This window comes from Mustela erminea, chromosome 9 (assembly GCF_009829155.1).
Source record: "Mustela erminea isolate mMusErm1 chromosome 9, mMusErm1.Pri, whole genome shotgun sequence".
Taxonomy (NCBI): domain Eukaryota; kingdom Metazoa; phylum Chordata; class Mammalia; order Carnivora; family Mustelidae; genus Mustela; species Mustela erminea.
In genome coordinates this window covers 21,516,196-21,532,243 of record NC_045622.1, presented here as the reverse complement: position 1 = coordinate 21,532,243, position 16,048 = coordinate 21,516,196, and the positions used below count along the sequence as shown (strand labels likewise).

The 16,048-nt window shown below is 51.7% G+C and overlaps 2 protein-coding genes across 6 annotated transcripts; one reads left to right on the top strand and one right to left on the bottom strand.

The window, feature by feature from the left end:
- Positions 1-412: 412 nt before the first annotated feature.
- Positions 413-9,853, bottom strand: FOXRED1 (FAD dependent oxidoreductase domain containing 1). 5 transcript variants are annotated; one of them, XM_032360548.1, is made up of 11 exons: positions 9,760-9,853; positions 7,341-7,561; positions 5,230-5,340; positions 4,845-4,963; positions 3,664-3,758; positions 3,293-3,394; positions 2,864-2,940; positions 2,537-2,697; positions 2,051-2,180; positions 1,293-1,397; positions 413-1,112 (listed from the first exon to the last, which is right to left on the bottom strand). In XM_032360548.1, exons 2-11 carry the CDS (start codon positions 7,545-7,547, stop codon positions 858-860), a joined length of 1,362 nt encoding a protein of 453 aa, XP_032216439.1. In that variant the 5' UTR covers positions 7,548-7,561; positions 9,760-9,853; the 3' UTR covers positions 413-857. The 5 variants fall into 5 exon arrangements, with proteins under 5 accessions (XP_032216439.1, XP_032216438.1, XP_032216440.1 ...); XM_032360547.1 differs by having other exon boundaries at positions 7,341-7,604; positions 9,760-9,839; XM_032360549.1 differs by having other exon boundaries at positions 7,449-7,561; positions 9,655-9,834.
- Positions 9,854-9,965: 112 nt separating this feature from the next.
- SRPRA (SRP receptor subunit alpha) lies at positions 9,966-15,971 on the top strand. The gene is made up of 14 exons (XM_032360543.1): positions 9,966-10,255; positions 10,859-10,942; positions 11,188-11,351; positions 11,520-11,680; positions 11,945-12,104; positions 12,236-12,389; positions 12,613-12,704; positions 12,805-12,923; positions 13,058-13,144; positions 13,461-13,633; positions 13,756-13,969; positions 14,375-14,538; positions 14,627-14,725; positions 14,884-15,971. The coding sequence occupies exons 1-14, from the start codon at positions 10,139-10,141 to the stop codon at positions 15,010-15,012; spliced, it is 1,917 nt and encodes a 638-aa protein (XP_032216434.1). The 5' UTR covers positions 9,966-10,138; the 3' UTR covers positions 15,013-15,971.
- Positions 15,972-16,048: the final 77 nt, after the last annotated feature.

Sequence of the window (16,048 nt, the reverse complement as noted above, 5' to 3'; positions counted from 1 at the left end):
TGGGAAGCTTCATGGAGAAACACCAGGTGAGATGGGGTTTTGCCACCTGGGCTTATTCCCGGCACTGCGGGGATGACACTGCATCGGATATGGGCTGAGGGGCAGGGCAGAGGGAAGAACACTCCAGTGAGGACCTACAGGTATGTGCCTGCTGGCATGTCCCTAACGTGCAGCCCTGGGTCAGGCCCAGAGCTGGAGCTGAATACACAGTGAACTCGAGAAGCCTTCCCTTCCCGCTACAACCGAACCCTGCAGGGACGCAGCAAGAGGATACATTCCTTTGCAAACAAGGTGCCTACACACAGGACTTAAGAATGTTCCTGGGAGAAGGCAGGGCTTCTCCCAGTCTGGTATCAAAGGCAAGCAAGTGCTGGGCGGGGAAAGAAGGGACAGAAGCCCAGGTGGAAAGAGGAATTGCATTTATTGATTGATGAATAGGGTAAACAATCACTAAGCCTGGGCCAGGCTGCCCTGCTCCCTGCCTGGGCTGGTGCCTGCCCAGAGAGGCAGAGGCCATTTTTCCCGGTCACTACCAGGAAGAAGCCAGTGCAGGGGCCCACGCGCAGGTGCTCTGTCCAGCTGCACTACCTCGTTGGGTGGCCTTGGCCCGGGCCAGAGATCAGTCCTGGGTCTCATCCCATCATTTTCTGTTGGCCTGGGCCTCAGGCACATGCCTCCCAGAGCCTCCAGTGTGCCTGCCTGCCTGCCCAACCCCGTGGGACAGGATGAGCAGGGTGTGGGGAGAGGAGGGTGGAGGAGAGTCTGGCTTGGGACTGGGGAGGAAGTCACAGCGAGGCAGATGTGAACATGAGCCAAGGGTGACGCACGGGGCAGCTGGGCCGGCGGAGCTTATGGGCTCAGATGATGTTGTGCTCGTGGACCTTCTCTCCCAAGTGAAAGCGGTTGAAGAGGAAGGAGCTCAGGTTGATCGTCTGGAAGTTGCCGTGCAGCACCATCTCTGCCACAGCTCGCCCCACAGCAGGGGCCTGCTGGAGCCCATGGCCACTGAAGCCCGTGGCAAAGTACATGTTGACAACGAGAGGGTGGGGACCCACCACGCCATTCTGGTCAAAGGTGTTGTAGTCGTAATAGCCAGCCCAGGCACTCCGAACCTGCGGGCGGACAGGACACAGGGGGTCCCAGGAAGGTGCCAACACACACCACCCTCACTCCTGCTCAGGGCAAAACCCCAGACCACCAGTCCTTAGCAGTTGTGAGGGGGAGGGCATGTGGCAGTGGACAGGCTTTCTAAGGGGACTTTGGTGCTCCAGGCTCATCTCTCTCCTAGTTACCTTCAGAGACTCAAAGGCCGGGACCCTCTGGGCCAAAGGGGGCCACACCTTGTCCTGGAAGAATTCGTGGTCCACTTCCAGGTTCTCTGGGTCCGGTTCCTCCTCCTGCGGCGAGAGGTGGGGACATGGCTTATACAGCCTGGGACACAAGGGCGGGCCCAGACCTCACCGACCTCCCTTTACTCAATCCACTCAGTAGGTAGGGAACAGGGAGAAAAGATCCCAGTTCAAAACCAGAGGGGCTGGAGCATTAACACCGCTGGGCCCTCCAAAGAGCCTGACTGACTCATTCACACTCCCTTTTCTTTTCTCTCTCTCTCTCTTTTTAAAAGATTTTATTTATTCATCTGACAGAGAGACAGAGAGAGAGGGAATACAAGCAGGGGGAGTGGGAGAGGGAGAAGCAGGCTTCCCACTGAGCAGGGAGCCTGATGTGGGGCTCGGCTCGATCCCAGAACCCTGGGATCATGACCTGAGCCAAAGGCAGACACTTAATGACGGAGCCACCCAGGCGCCCCTTCTTTTTTTAAAAAGATTTTATTTATTATTTATTTGAGAGACAGAAAGAACAAGCATGGGGAGAGTGAGAAGCAGGCTCTCTAGCCCAGTGTGGGGCTCGACCTCACGACCCTGGGATCATGACGGGAGCTGAAGGCAGAGGCTTAACTGACTGAGCCACCCAGGTGTCCCAAAGCCTGACTCTTTAACGGCAGTCGGCCTACATCTCCCATCCAGCACCCCAACCCTGCTTAGCTTACCTCAGTGGGGCTACAGCCGCCCAGATAGTTGTTGCCTAATCCTTCTCGGCGGAAATAGGCTCCGCTGGCATCTATGACAAACGGGGTCTCCAGGCCCGGCCCCTGGGGACAGTTCCACAAGTACACATACCTGCCATGACCGCTGGATTAGGAGATGGTGGGAAGAGTAGCCCCCCTCCTTCCTACTGCATTTAACAAACTCTTTTTTTTTTTTTTTTTTTTTAAAGATTTATTTATTTATTTATTTGACAGGCAGAGATCACAAGTAGGTAGAGAAGCAGGCAGAGGGAGAGGAGGAAGCAGACTCTCTGCTGAGCAGAGAGCCCGATGTGGGGCTCGATCCCAGGACTCTGGGATCATGACCCGAGCCGAAGGCAGAGGCTTTAACCCACTGAGCCACCCAGGCGCCCCTGCATTTAACAAACTCTTAAACACTGATTCTGTCCCTCTCTCACCAACCTCCTCAGCTGCCCCAAGGGGCGTCACCTTTTCCGCGGCTCCACAGGTAGCTTGGTGCCCTGCAGGGTGCCAGGTGGCCCCTTCCCAACACCAGCCAGTTCTGCGATCTGGCCGGACCAAGCGCCTGCCGCGTTGATCACGATGGCACACTCCACGGGCTGGTACTCCAGGCTGTGGTCTATCTTCACCTGCAGGCAGCAGAGTGGGAGGGGAGGGAGGGCCTGGCCCACACACTGGGCACCATGGGCCTTAGTTTATCCAGAGCAGAAGTGGGCAGAAGATGATCCAGACCACAGTTGTTACCTTTCTCACCCCCCCACTTTGGTAAGGGAGATGCACAGGCTGGGAACTTACGTGAACTTCATGGACCCTTTTCAAAGTCACCTCTTCCCCACTTGGGGTCTCTGCGTGGTTAGATGAAGAGACAAAACCTGCAGGAAAAAGAAAAAAAAGAACTCCTGAAGCCTGAAGAAGACGAGATTGGGATTCCCCGGGCTTCAGGAGGAAAGCAAGCTGGAAGGCTGGGGCTTTTTCCCACAGAGATGGGATAACTGGGATGAACTTGGCCGCACACAGGACAGGAGCGTGCTGAGACCTCCAAGCACATTGTAAGTCAAGCAGAGAAACTGAGTTAGGACCTGGAGTCAGGATAGCCAGGACCAGCCCTCAGGAAGAACCTCCCCTTTCCCCCCAACTCTTCTTTAGCCTGTGAGTGAAGGTAAGTCCCTGTCCACGCCTGCGCCCTGGCTGACCGAGGTAAGATGCATGGGATCTCAGACTCACGTGTCACCTCTCCCTGGCAGAAGAGGACCCCCATGGACTGGACCTTTCGCCGAAGCCCCTGGAGCAGAGACCAGGGGTCAAACCAACCTTCATGCTCCATCCCTGTGATGAGCAAGAGGACTCAGGAGATAGGATTCGGACCCTTCTCTCCTACTGGATTGCCCACGCCCCTGACTCCTCTTTAGGGCTAAGCCAGGGAAAGTCATGTTGCCCAAGGGCACCAGAGGCAAATCCTGTGGAAGGACAGAGAGCTAGCATGGCCTGGCAGGGAGACTGCTGGCCAGGGGGAAGCACTGCTTCTCGACGTAGCTGAGACTCCCGACCTGAGGCTCCCCTGACCCGAGCCCCTCTGCACTGCAAGCAAGCCTCACCATAGGATGCCAACGCCACGCCCTCTGGGTTTATCCAGGGAAATTTGTTCCGCAGCTGCTCAGGAGACATCAGGCAGACCTTGGCTCCTTCCTGCCTGAGAGAAATGCGCGGCTGTGTGCATGTGTGTGAGAGGGGTGGTGTGCAGAGCAGGAGAAGCAGGGACCCCAACTCCACAAGTAGGGATCCTGCCTCATTTGGGTCACTTCTTTGCCCCAAACCACCCAAGTTTTCCTCCTTGCTGAGTGTGTCAAGACCAAGCCTCCCAGTCATGGCTCTTCCGCACCTGATACCGCTTTCCCTTCCTACACCCTGCTATCTCTTGGCCACACTAACTCCCCTGCCATCCCCTAACACAACAGAGCAGGTCCCTTGGCTCTCTCCCCTTCTGCCCGGAATGGCCTTCCTGTCCACTTTCCAGTACAGTCTGATCCACCTGCACAACAATCTCCTATGGGACACTGTCCCCCAAAGAGAGCAACACAGATCCTAAAAGAACACACTCACAAGCCAGGCTGCCTAGTTCGAATCCCAGTGTCACCACTGACTGGCACTGTTTGCCTCAGTTTACCCACATGTAAAATGGGGATGTTTGGGGTGGCTACATGAGTAAATGCTGCATCTGGGATATTACCGCCTGTCCCTTGGTAGACTCGCAAGTCTACTTGTTAAACATACACATTCTTGACCGACCAGGAGACTCACTCAGGCGAGGGGCCGCCCAAACCGGCTGGCCGCCTGCATTTTTGTATGTGAGCCACACTTGTTTGATCCAATTTTTGTCCATGTTTTGCCTATGGCTGCTTTTGTTTCAACTGCAGAGTTGCGGGACAGCCACAGAGACCATAGGACCCCAAAAGCCTAACACATTGATGGTCTGGCCCTTCTGGGAAAAGTATGCAGGTTCCTGGCCCCTTTCCTAGAGGTTCTGGCTTATCAGATGTGGGATGTTCCAGGTGGTTCTTAGGATGTGGCAAATTTAGGAACCACCACAGCAGCGTGCCATCCACATCTGTGTGACAGCCCAGGGTACCAGAGGTGTCGTGTGTGTCACCCGACAGACTGAGCTTCCGCATGGTCGGGACCTGTCTTGACAACCTGCCTGCCCGGTATCCTGACTCAGTGTCGGAGCTGTGCTGGGTACACAGCTGAGGAGCAGCCGGTGGTCGGGCCAGGCACCCACCTCTGCACCCGCACGTTGCTCTCCAGGACTGCCGCCCCCTTTTCTGAAGCCAGTAAGAGATAACCCGAGGGGTTGAACTGGATGTCCAGGGGAGGGTCGTCAACCACAGCTAGGTACTCCTATATGCAAAGAAGAAAAAAACCCTTTAGGAGGAGCTGATTTAAAGATAGGAGGGAGGACTCTCCTGGCTTCCTCACCAACAGCTTCCGAGACTTAGAGAAGCCCTTCTCCTCTGGGTACCGCCACTGGGGACAGAACTAGAGATTCCAACTCCTACTTGCCCGAACTGCTTCTGCTCCCTGATTCCCCTGGCCAGCTGGGCGGCTCCTCTCTCTGGGCTAAAGGACTGGTCACCACCCCAACCTCCAGATGTCTTTGCACGTACATTGACATTCCGCAGAAAATCAATTGAAAAGAGGGAGAGCTGGATGTTCTCAGGCACCGAGAACTGCTGCCGAATCCCGCCCACAGACAGCACAGTGGAGGCCTGGGAATACTGTGGAAAGAGCAAAGTCGCTGAGGGAGGCCAGTATCCTGTCACATGTGGGCAGAATCCTGCAACAGAAGCACCTACAAGTTGAGGGAAGTCTTACTGGCAAGTTTATAATGTTTTTTAAAAAAATTATTTTATTTATTTATTGGAGAGAGGAGAGCAAGAGGGAGCAGCAGACTCCCTGCTGAGCAGGGAGCCCGACTTGAGGCTTGATCCCAGGACCCCAAGATAATGACCTGAGCCAAAGGCAGATGCTTAACCGACTGAGCCCCCCAGGTGCCCAATAAAGATTCTATTGTAAGCTTATAATCTAAGAGAAGCTGAGGTAGATACACCCATATGCAAGGCAACCAGCACCCAAAGAGGACAATAGTTATTAAAGTCCGTCTTAGCAGGAAAAAATGAAACAAGATGGGATCAGGAGGGAGACAAATCATAAGAGAATCTTAATCTCACAAAACAAACTGAGACTTGCCTGGGGGTAGGGAGAGGGTGGCTGGATTATGGACATTGGGGAGGGTATGTGCTCTGGTGAGTGCTGCGAAGTATATAAACCTGGTGATTCACAGACCTGTACCCCTGGGGCTAATAATACATCATATGTTAATAAAAAATTAAAAGTAAAAATAAATAAATAAACAAATATAGTCCTTCTTAGCAGATGTGCAGAGCAGATAGAGTTGGTCAAGTAAAAGGGCTGGGCATTGTGGCACAAAATGGGAATGGCCTGGAAGTCCAAGGGCAGAAGATTAGCATTTCATCTGCCTACTGGAAAATAGAAGGATATGACTGAACTAGCAAGATTTGTGGTTAACTAGCTGTGGCTAAAATAGGAACAACGAGGGGTGCCTGGGTGGCTCAGTTGGTTAGGCAACTGCCTTCAGCTCAGGTCATGACCCAGGGTCTTGGGATCGACCCCACATTGGTCTCTCTGCTCTGTGGGGAGTCTGTTTCTCTCTTCTCCCTCTCCTACTGCCCCTCCCCCCCATGCTGTCTCCCTCTAATAAATGAATAAAATCTTAGAAAATAAAATAGAACAACTGTGCAAAGCCTCAGAAGTAATAGAACCTTGGGGTGTCTGGGTGGCTCAGTGGGTTAAGCTTCTGCCTTCGGCTCAGGTTATGATCTCAGGGTCCTGGGAACGAGCCCCGCCTCAGGCTCTCTGCTCGGCGGGGAGCCTGCTTCCCCCTCCTTCTGCCTGCCTCTCTGCCTACTTGCGAGCTGTCTCTCTCTGTCAAATAAATAAATAAATAAATAAAATCTTAAAAAAAAAAAAAAACACAAAACAAAACAAGTAATAGAACCTAGAAGGGGGTGATAAGATGGCTGTTTGTATTCGTTACAGCTGGAATACAGTCTCCCTTAGTCAGACCTCTGGGCACCCAGAGGATCCCCCATTGTAAAATTTGCTTTTTCTTTTTTTAAAAAAATGAAACCTGAATTTTATTTTTATTTTTATAATTTTTACTAACATATAATGTATTATTTGCCCCAGGGTTACAGGTCTGTGAATCATCAGGCTTACATAATTCACAGCACTCACCATAGCACATACCTCCCCAGTGTCCATAACCCAACCTCCCCCTAGGAAACCTTCAGTTTGTTTTGTGAGATTAAGATTCTCTTATGGTATGTCTCCTTCTTGATTTCAACTTGTTCCATTTTTTCCTTCTCTACTCCCCAAAAACCCTCCACCCTGCCTCTCAAATTCCTCCTATCAGAGAGATCATATGATAATTGTCTTTCTCTGATTATTTCACTCAGCATAATACCCTCTAGTTCCAGCCACATAAATTTGCTTTTAAAAGCAAAAACCTTACTGCCAAAGTGTCTAATTTGAGGGAGGAATCACTGGGACGATTTCTCAACAAGAACCAAAGTACAGTCCCTTGGGACTTTGGACCTCCGAAGACTGCAGTCGTTCCTCCCCTCCGCCCCCCTGGCCCTTTAATAAAACATGAGTCCATGCCCCACTCATGCCGCCGCCCTCCCCCAGATCTCACCGTGTGGTCCCGTTCCACCACCAGCACCCGAATAGCACCCCGTGGCCTCTCCAACCTCTTCAGCCAATAGGCCACAGACAGGCCCATCACACCACCCCCCACAATCACCACATCCGAGTGTTCGGGGGGCAGGTAGCTGGTGTCGTGAAGTTGAGTCCAGGCTTCTCCGGGAAGGACTGACTGGATCTTCTTCTTAATCTCGGACATCTTTCCATTCCAATCTGTGGGACGCAGTTATGGTGAGAAGGCCACTCATGCTCTTTCCTGGTGGTAAGGGGTTGAAGGCTCGGCGCAGGAAAAGGTGGCTAAGAGGTCTCTGAGTTGGCTGTCCCCATGGTCATGCCTTCTCGTAAGGTCAACTCACACCCAGCAGTATCTGTAGGTTAACTATATGGTCTGTATGCATTTGGCTCTCTGCCTTCTCATGCATCATGCCCAGCAATGCGAGATTCAAACTCTTTTTTTTTTTTTTTCCAAGATTTTGTTTATTCATTTGACAGAGAGGCAGGCAGAGAGAGAAGGGGAAGCAGGCTCGCTGCTGAGCAGAGAGCCCGATGTGGGGCTCGATCCCAGGACCCTGGAATCATGAACTGAGCCCAAGGCAGAGGCTTTAACCCATTGAGCCACCCAAGTGCCCCGAGATTCAACTTCTTAAAATGCACACTCTGTCCTCTCTCCCTAGGCCAGGTGACTTACGCATGTCCAGCGCCTGTGCACACTGCTCTTTCCTCTGAGCCCCAGGCTCCTGTGTTCAACTGCACTGTCCTCTCCTCTTGGATGTTTCAGGCTCCTGGACCCATAGGTCCTGACACACCCCAAGCTGCAGTGCCCTCTGAAGCACGATACTCTGAGTGGCATCTTATCCTGGACATCCATCACCACTAGCAAAGCTACATTCATGTCCTATCTATTGTCAAGTCCTGATGGCTTTGCCTCCTAAATATCTCCCCAATCTGTCCCCTCTCTTTTCCCATCTCTGCTACCCAACCCTAGACCAAACCACCATAAGCTCTCGCCTAGATTAATGAAAAGCCGCCTAATTGTTTCCACTAATTCCCCTCTTGCCGACTCAATTCTTCTGCATCATAGCTAGAATATTTCCCAAGCACTAATTTAATCACATACTGTCTTGCTTAAAACCTTCCAGTGGCTTTTCATTACTCCAAGAATAGAAGTCCAAAATCTTCAACACGGCCTATGAGACACTGAACAGTCTGACTCCTGTTTTCCTTATTCTCTCCCTACTCTCCCACTCCAGCCCCTTAAGCACCTTGGTGGTGCTTTATTTCTTCCCATCACAGGGAACCCACACAGGGGTTCTTCTGTTTTGAAATTCTGTCCACTTCTTTGCCGTTAACACCTTGCTTCCTTTTCTTTTCAGTTTAGTTATCTTCTCAGGAAAGGCTTTCCTGACCCCATACACTATCAAAATCTCCTGTCACGCTGTCACATTACCTCATGCAAGACATTCGCAATTTTGAGTTTATTTGTGATTGCTTCATACTGTACCATGCCTGCCTTCTTCAGCAATGAATCTCCAGCCTAGCACTGAACCTGGCACATCGTGTAAGTGCCTTGAATAAATGAATCCTTTTGTCCTTTGTAACTCACAAATCTCCACATCTTTTCACAGACTCCAATACAAAGTCTGAACTCTGCTCAGTAATGTTCAAGTATCTCCTTGATCTGGGCTTACCTTCCTTGTCCACACTACATTTCCTATTGCTACACAAACGCTCCATTTACATGGCTTTTGCTACAAAGTTCCTTGCACCAAACGAACACTTCTCTTCTCCTAACTTTTGCTCAGTTCTCCAGAACTTGGAACACACACCGTCCTTGAATCAGTAAACAGTATCCTTCAAGGCTGATCTCTGTTCCCACCACCAGTGCAGAGCATTTGTCCGAGTTGGGGTCTATCCAGTCTCGAACCTTTCCAGCTACACTCCAGCCCCTCCACAGGACATATGCTCTGTCCTCTTTCCCTTCTTTCCTCCTTAACAGCCACATACTAAGCACAGCATCTGCAGGCTAGCTGCACATCTGTCTGTGCAACCAGTCAGTCAGCCTGGCTCTCTGCTATTCTGATGGTAATTTGAGGCTTAGAACGATCAGACATTTGTCACCTGAGATGGGAATCCTTGGGATCCATATATCTGCTCAGGCTTTAAAAGATCCGGCTAGCAAGCTTACCCCTCTCCCAGCGGACCAACTGTCTTTACACCGTGGCCCGGGTCCCGAGTTTTGAAGGTCACAAAGCTGGAGACTGGGGCTACCCAAGAACCACGATACCCTCCGCTGCCCTCAGCTTTACCCGGAGTGGAGCCTCCTCTGTGTGTGCCTAGACCCCGGCCCAAGACGTCCCGGCCCAAGGCTAACTGCAACGACCTTCGCAGCATGGCCACTCTACGCGCGGAACCTTTGAGACACGGACCGCACCTCCTCCCTACGCGGTGCCTACCCCGCGGTCACCGCCCCACGCCGAAGGCCGTTCAGACGAGCGCGCCCATTGGCCAGCGGCCCTCTCGGGACCCGCCCCTAAGCACTATAGGCTGCCGACTCCGATAACCCCGCCCAGGCCCGCCCCCACCCGCCATTGGCGAGTACGGCGTCTACGACAGTGCTGCGCGCCTTGGGGCGGAGGCGGAGAGAGAACGCGACGCCTCTGAGCGGAAGTGCGGCTGAGCCGGTTTCCGGGGCCGCTGGTGTGACGTGTCCCGCGCTTGGCGCAGCAGGAAGCGGCGGCGATCGCGGCCTGAGTTCCCGGTGCCGGCCCCGGCTCCTCTCCCGCTGCCGCCATGCTCGACTTCTTCACCATTTTCTCCAAGGGCGGGCTTGTACTCTGGTGCTTCCAGGGAGTGAGCGACTCATGCACCGGGCCCGTTAATGCGTTGATTCGTTCTGTGCTGCTGCAGGTATCGCTCCCCGCGGGATCAGAACTCGGCTCGGCCCACTGACCCGGTCCATAGCCCCTTCAACTGATCTCACATCTCCCTTCCACCTCTCTCCGGCTATCCCGGACTGGCCACTCACTCGTTGCCAGTACTCCGCTTCTTTCTTCCGCCCCCATCGGACCATCCCGCAACTTTGCGACGCCCCCCTCCCCTCCGTTTCTGGGACTCTAGCTGAATTCCGGCGCTTCTTGAGAATTCCCATAGTTCCCTGCATTTACCCCCCCCCCCCCCAGCAGCTTGATTTTCTGTTTCGAAGGCTGGGTGTGATAATGGAAAAATTAAAAACTGTAAATAGCGTACAGCTGCTAGTAAATCTGATTGTATCATTAAGTCCCTTCTTGCCTTCCCACTAACCTCTTTTCCTCTTCCCCCAAACTTAGTACCTCCTTCTCTGCCTGATGGGATGCTAGAGAGCAAGGTCCCAACAGCCTCTTGTCCTGGGAACATGTCTGACTTTGGGGGGAGTGTCTATTTTTTTCCCAAAGGTAATCCTTCTAGGGTCCAAGTCTGGGTTTTCTGGGTAGTCGGAACTTGAGACATACACCCTCCCCTTTTTTTCCCCAGGAAAGGGGAGGTAACAACTCCTTCACCCATGAGGCACTCACACTGAAGTATAAACTGGACAACCAGTTTGAGCTGGTGTTTGTGGTAAGTCGGGTATTTAAGAGGGACAGTATTTACACTTTCAGCATAATCCTAATTATTGAGAACCCTAATTAATTGTACCCAGCGTATATGATGAAGTAACTGAGAAGACGTTCCTGAGCTCAGTCAGGGAGCTTGGCTGTCCCTCAGGTCAGGGAAACCTGCCAGGCCACTGAGCCAGTCTCAGGAGGCCTGCGTTGAGTTGGCTTGTAAGCAGATCTGTTGGCTCAGTCTCTCTCCCTTAACAGGTTGGTTTTCAGAAGATCCTAACACTGACGTATGTAGACAAATTGATAGATGATGTGCACCGGCTGTTTCGGGACAAATACCGTACAGAGATCCAGCAGCGAAGTGCTTTAAGTCTATTGAATGGCACTTTTGATTTCCAAAATGACTTCCTGCGTCTTCTTCGGTGAGAGGCCACCCCTCTGCAGAATTGATTTCCGTGACCTGATGAGCTTTCTTCTTTCCTGAGGGTGGTTCAAGGGTAGTAAATAGTATTGAAACACACTCTTGAATTTGCTGCCCAGTTCTAATTGACCTCTTGGTGTGAGGACTTTGATCATTCTCTTCTCTCTAGTGAAGCAGAGGAGAGCAGTAAGATCCGTGCTCCCACTACCATGAAGAAATTTGAAGATTCTGAAAAGGCCAAGAAGCCTGTGAGGTCCATGATTGAGACACGGGGTGAAAAGCCCAAGGAAAAAGCAAAGAACAGCAAAAAAAAGGGGGCCAAGAAGGAGAGTGAGTTTGAGCTCCTTGGACATACAGGGGCATGAAAAGTTAACATGGCAGTAAGGACTGAAGTTGTTCCCTGTCTTTCCCCTTGTCATTGCTTGTCTCCCTTGCTCAGTGCCCATCACACTGTCATCCCCAGTCCTTGTCATCCCCAAGATGTTTGCACCTAGTTTACTCTTAATAATTTGGATAATAGTCATTGGGGTTTGGAAGACTATTTCCCATTGTTGGAATTTGGTCGTTTTTCTCCAGTGAGTTTTCTCCTAACAGGTTCTGATGGTCCTTTGGCTACCAGCAAAGCAGTTCCTGCCGAAAAGTCAGGTCTCGCAGTGGGGCCTGAGAATGGGGTAGAACTTTCCAAAGAGGAGCTAATACGCAGGAAGCGAGAGGAGTTCATTCAGAAGCATGGGAGAGGTCTGGAGAAGTCCAGGTCAGCATTCTAAATTTCATCATAAGTACTGTTCCCTAGCTATGTTGGAGGCAAGGGAACTTGTCTCTGGCTCTTGGGTGGATGATTCCTCTCTTACTTCACCGTAACCCTTTGTGCGTAACCCTTTACAGCAAGTCCATGAAATCCGATGCTCCAAAGGAGAAGGGCAAAAAAGCACCCCGGGTGTGGGCGCTGGGTGGCTGTGCTAACAAGGAAATCCTGGATTATAGCACTCCTACCACCAACGGAGCCCCGGAGGATGCCCCACCTGAGGACATCAGCTTGGTAAGAGGCACGGGCCAGTGTGGGTTACCATTAATAAGAAGTTAGGGAGAAGGTAGAGACTAGGAGGGCAGTACCTTTGGTTTCTATGAATGAAGGGATGGGTCATATCTGGAGTTTTCCAAATCAGAGATGGAGGAATGGGGACAGGGTAAATCCCTAGCTTCTTTTCCCTCATCCCTCAGTGTTCCTGATCCCATCTTGTTCCTTTCTCTCTACCCTCCAGATTCGAGGGACTGGGCCTGGGGGGCAGCTTCAGGATCTGGACTGCAGCAGCTCAGATGATGAAGTGGCCGCTCAAAACACCACCAAACCCAGGTAGGGGATTATCGGGGTGGGTGCTACGGGTGGCTCCAGGACGGATGAGGCTTGACTCCTGCCCACTAGCGTCATACTTACCTATAATCTGTGCCTACAGTGCTACCAAGGGAACTCTGGGTGGCATGTTCGGGATGCTGAAGGGCCTTGTGGGGTCCAAGAGCTTGAGTCGTGAAGACATGGAGTCCGTGCTGGATAAGATGCGTGATCATCTCATTGGTAAGTTTTGAGAACAGGGGGACTCACGGTTATGGGACAGGTGGTGGAGAGGGGAACCACCCCGAGTTCTCTTCTGTACCATAGGGTTGGTTACTATTGACTTGGTGCTCATACATCTGTCCCTGTCTCTCTAGCTAAGAATGTGGCAGCAGACATTGCAGTCCAGCTCTGTGAATCTGTGGCCAACAAGTTGGAAGGGAAGGTGATGGGGACATTCAGCAGTAAGTATCTCTCTAAACCGGGAAGCGCTCAAGGCATTGTGTGCACCAGCCAGTTCAGCGTGTTGATCTCCATTCATACTAGGTGTGTGGCTTGGGGCAAACTCCTTTCCCACTAAATGTCTGTTGCATAACTTAGACCTGAAGAGTTCTGAGAACTAAAGGAGTTAACACTCGTACAGTGCTTGGAACGCTGTCACATGTGGTGCAGATTCCTGGGACAAGACCCTTTGGGTTCTCCAGATCTCAGCTTCGTGGGGTGCAGGGGGTTCCTGCGAGTGCATTCCTTGGGTTTCACAGACCCACCACCCCCTTCTAGCGGTGACGTCCACGGTAAAGCAAGCCCTCCAAGAGTCCCTGGTGCAGATTCTGCAGCCACAGCGTCGCGTAGACATGCTCCGGGATATTATGGATGCCCAGCGTCATCAGCGCCCTTACGTTGTTACCTTCTGTGGTGTTAATGGAGTGGGGAAGTCTACTAATCTTGCCAAGGTCAGTATAGCTCCCCACCCGTCTCAGACATCCTTTCTTCACACTCCAGGTCTTAGTGACTCTGGTTCTAGGGCTTTTTTTTTTTTTTTTTTTTTTTTTTTTTTTTTGCTGCTTTTGCCCAGATTTCCTTCTGGCTGCTAGAGAATGGCTTCAGTGTCCTCATTGCTGCCTGTGACACATTTCGTGCCGGGGCTGTGGAGCAGCTGCGCACACATACCCGGCGCCTGAGTGCCCTGCATCCCCCGGAGAAGCACGGTGGCCGCACTATGGTGCAATTGTTTGAAAAGGGCTACGGCAAGGACGCTGCGGGCATTGCCATGGAAGCGATTGCCTTTGGTATGGTACACAGGAGGGTGGGGGGCTGCTGTGGGCCCCTTTCCCTGGGCTTCCCTTGTGATCCGCAGAGGGTCTGGGATCCCCTCCTACCAACTTACTGCTCAGCAGCAAGTCAGGGCGGTGAACTTGCCATATGGAATAGCTAACTGTGGGCAAAACAAATCTCTTCCACCCAAGGAAGCCTCTATTTGCTTTCCTTTATACTGTTGCCATATATTTCCTTGAATGTCTCTGATGGCCAAGCACAGAACAGGTTTTTGCTCACACTACCTTATGACCAGATCTGGAGCCCAAGAAAGCAAACACCTAGGCTTTTAATATAGCCAGGTTACTACTTCTTGAGAGAAAGGTAGGATGAATAGGACAGCCTAGAAGTTTTGAGTTGACCACTTTTTTTCTCTCTAGCACGTAACCAAGGCTTTGATGTGGTGCTGGTGGACACAGCTGGCCGCATGCAGGACAACGCCCCTCTGATGACTGCCCTGGCTAAGCTCATTACTGTCAACACGCCCGACCTGGTGCTGTTTGTTGGGGAGGCCTTAGTAGGCAATGAGGCTGTGGACCAGCTGGTGAGGGCTAGGGCCTTGTCCTTCTCACAGCCTCAGCTTTGGCCTGCTGGGTGCTTCTTGTACTTACACCTTTTTTCTCCCTTACAAGGTCAAGTTCAACAGAGCCTTGGCTGACCATTCTATGGCTCAAACACCTCGGCTCATTGATGGCATTGTCCTTACCAAATTTGATACCATTGATGACAAGGTAAATATGGATGGTGTGGGACAGTGAGATGGGGAGGGGTGTCCTTCACCGGGAGCTGATGCTCTAAGGATATATTGTTGCCTCCAAAGCTTCCTGTTACAGAAGGGATAGGAAGAAGTGGCCTTGAGGTGATTGTGTGTCCCCTTTCTCCACTTCAGGTGGGAGCTGCTATTTCTATGACCTACATCACAAGCAAACCCATCGTCTTTGTGGGCACTGGCCAGACCTACTGTGACCTACGCAGTCTCAACGCCAAGGCTGTGGTGGCTGCCCTCATGAAGGCTTAATATGTCTCTTGCCCAAAACCAAATCACTGCTTCCCCCCAAAGCCCCTCTTCCTGTAACAAGAATGTGCTTTAGAGTCTGTGAGCGACTTCTCTTCAGTGTAGTACAGAGGCAGAGTGATGGGAGCCCTAGGGCTGGCAGCTCCCCTGCCCCACTCCCTGGCAGCCCAGCCTCCACCTGCAGGGAGGGCCTAATCATGTTATAGTCCACTGCCCATCGCTCCCTTCCCTGACGGCCCTCCCCACCTACTCAGGCATTCCCTTCACTCTGCCTACACACTCAGTCTCATTTCAGCTTTGAGCAATGGTTGGAAGACCCAACACCAGAGCTTTGCTAATTGACACAGTCACAGGGATGTCTGAGCACAAGGAGCAGTCGAGAGACTTCCGGGGCCAGCTCTGGGTTCTCCCTTGGATACATAGCTTTCGGGTCCCTGGGGCCAGGATGGTACCCATCACACTGTGGCAGTGTATGGCCTGTTCTTAATTGCTGCTAATTCTGATGATGACCCCTTCCCCACTCTTTCCTCAAGGCATCATCTAGGCCAGAGTGATTTGTTACAAAATGAACGAAAAGAGTTCCTGCTTCCCTCAAAAATAAAGGGAGCTGAGCTGCAGTGTTGCATTGGGCTTCTCAGCCTTCCAACTCTTCCCTGCTCCTGGAATCCAGATGTAAGCTTTGCATGTTCCCTTTCCTGGGAGAGAACCAACTGTCAGAAGGGTATACAAGTTGCCCCTCTCCCCCACCCCACTCTTCACCTGAGCGGATCCTGGCTTTTCCTCCTCATCCTCTCTACAGTGCCTGGTAGACAAGTGCTACGTTGAAGAATACAAACCTCTTGTTAAGACTTGTCCTGTAGCTTGGTATTACAGATGTGCTATTAGTGCAATAAGGTGAAGGCTGTCTGCCCAGAGAAATACATAATTTATATATAAGAAAATAAATTTCATAAGTAAATTGCCTTTTATGTCTCGGAGTTATTTTATACAGGATTCAAAACTAAGATCCCACATCACACTGTGCTTCTAGGCCTGAAGG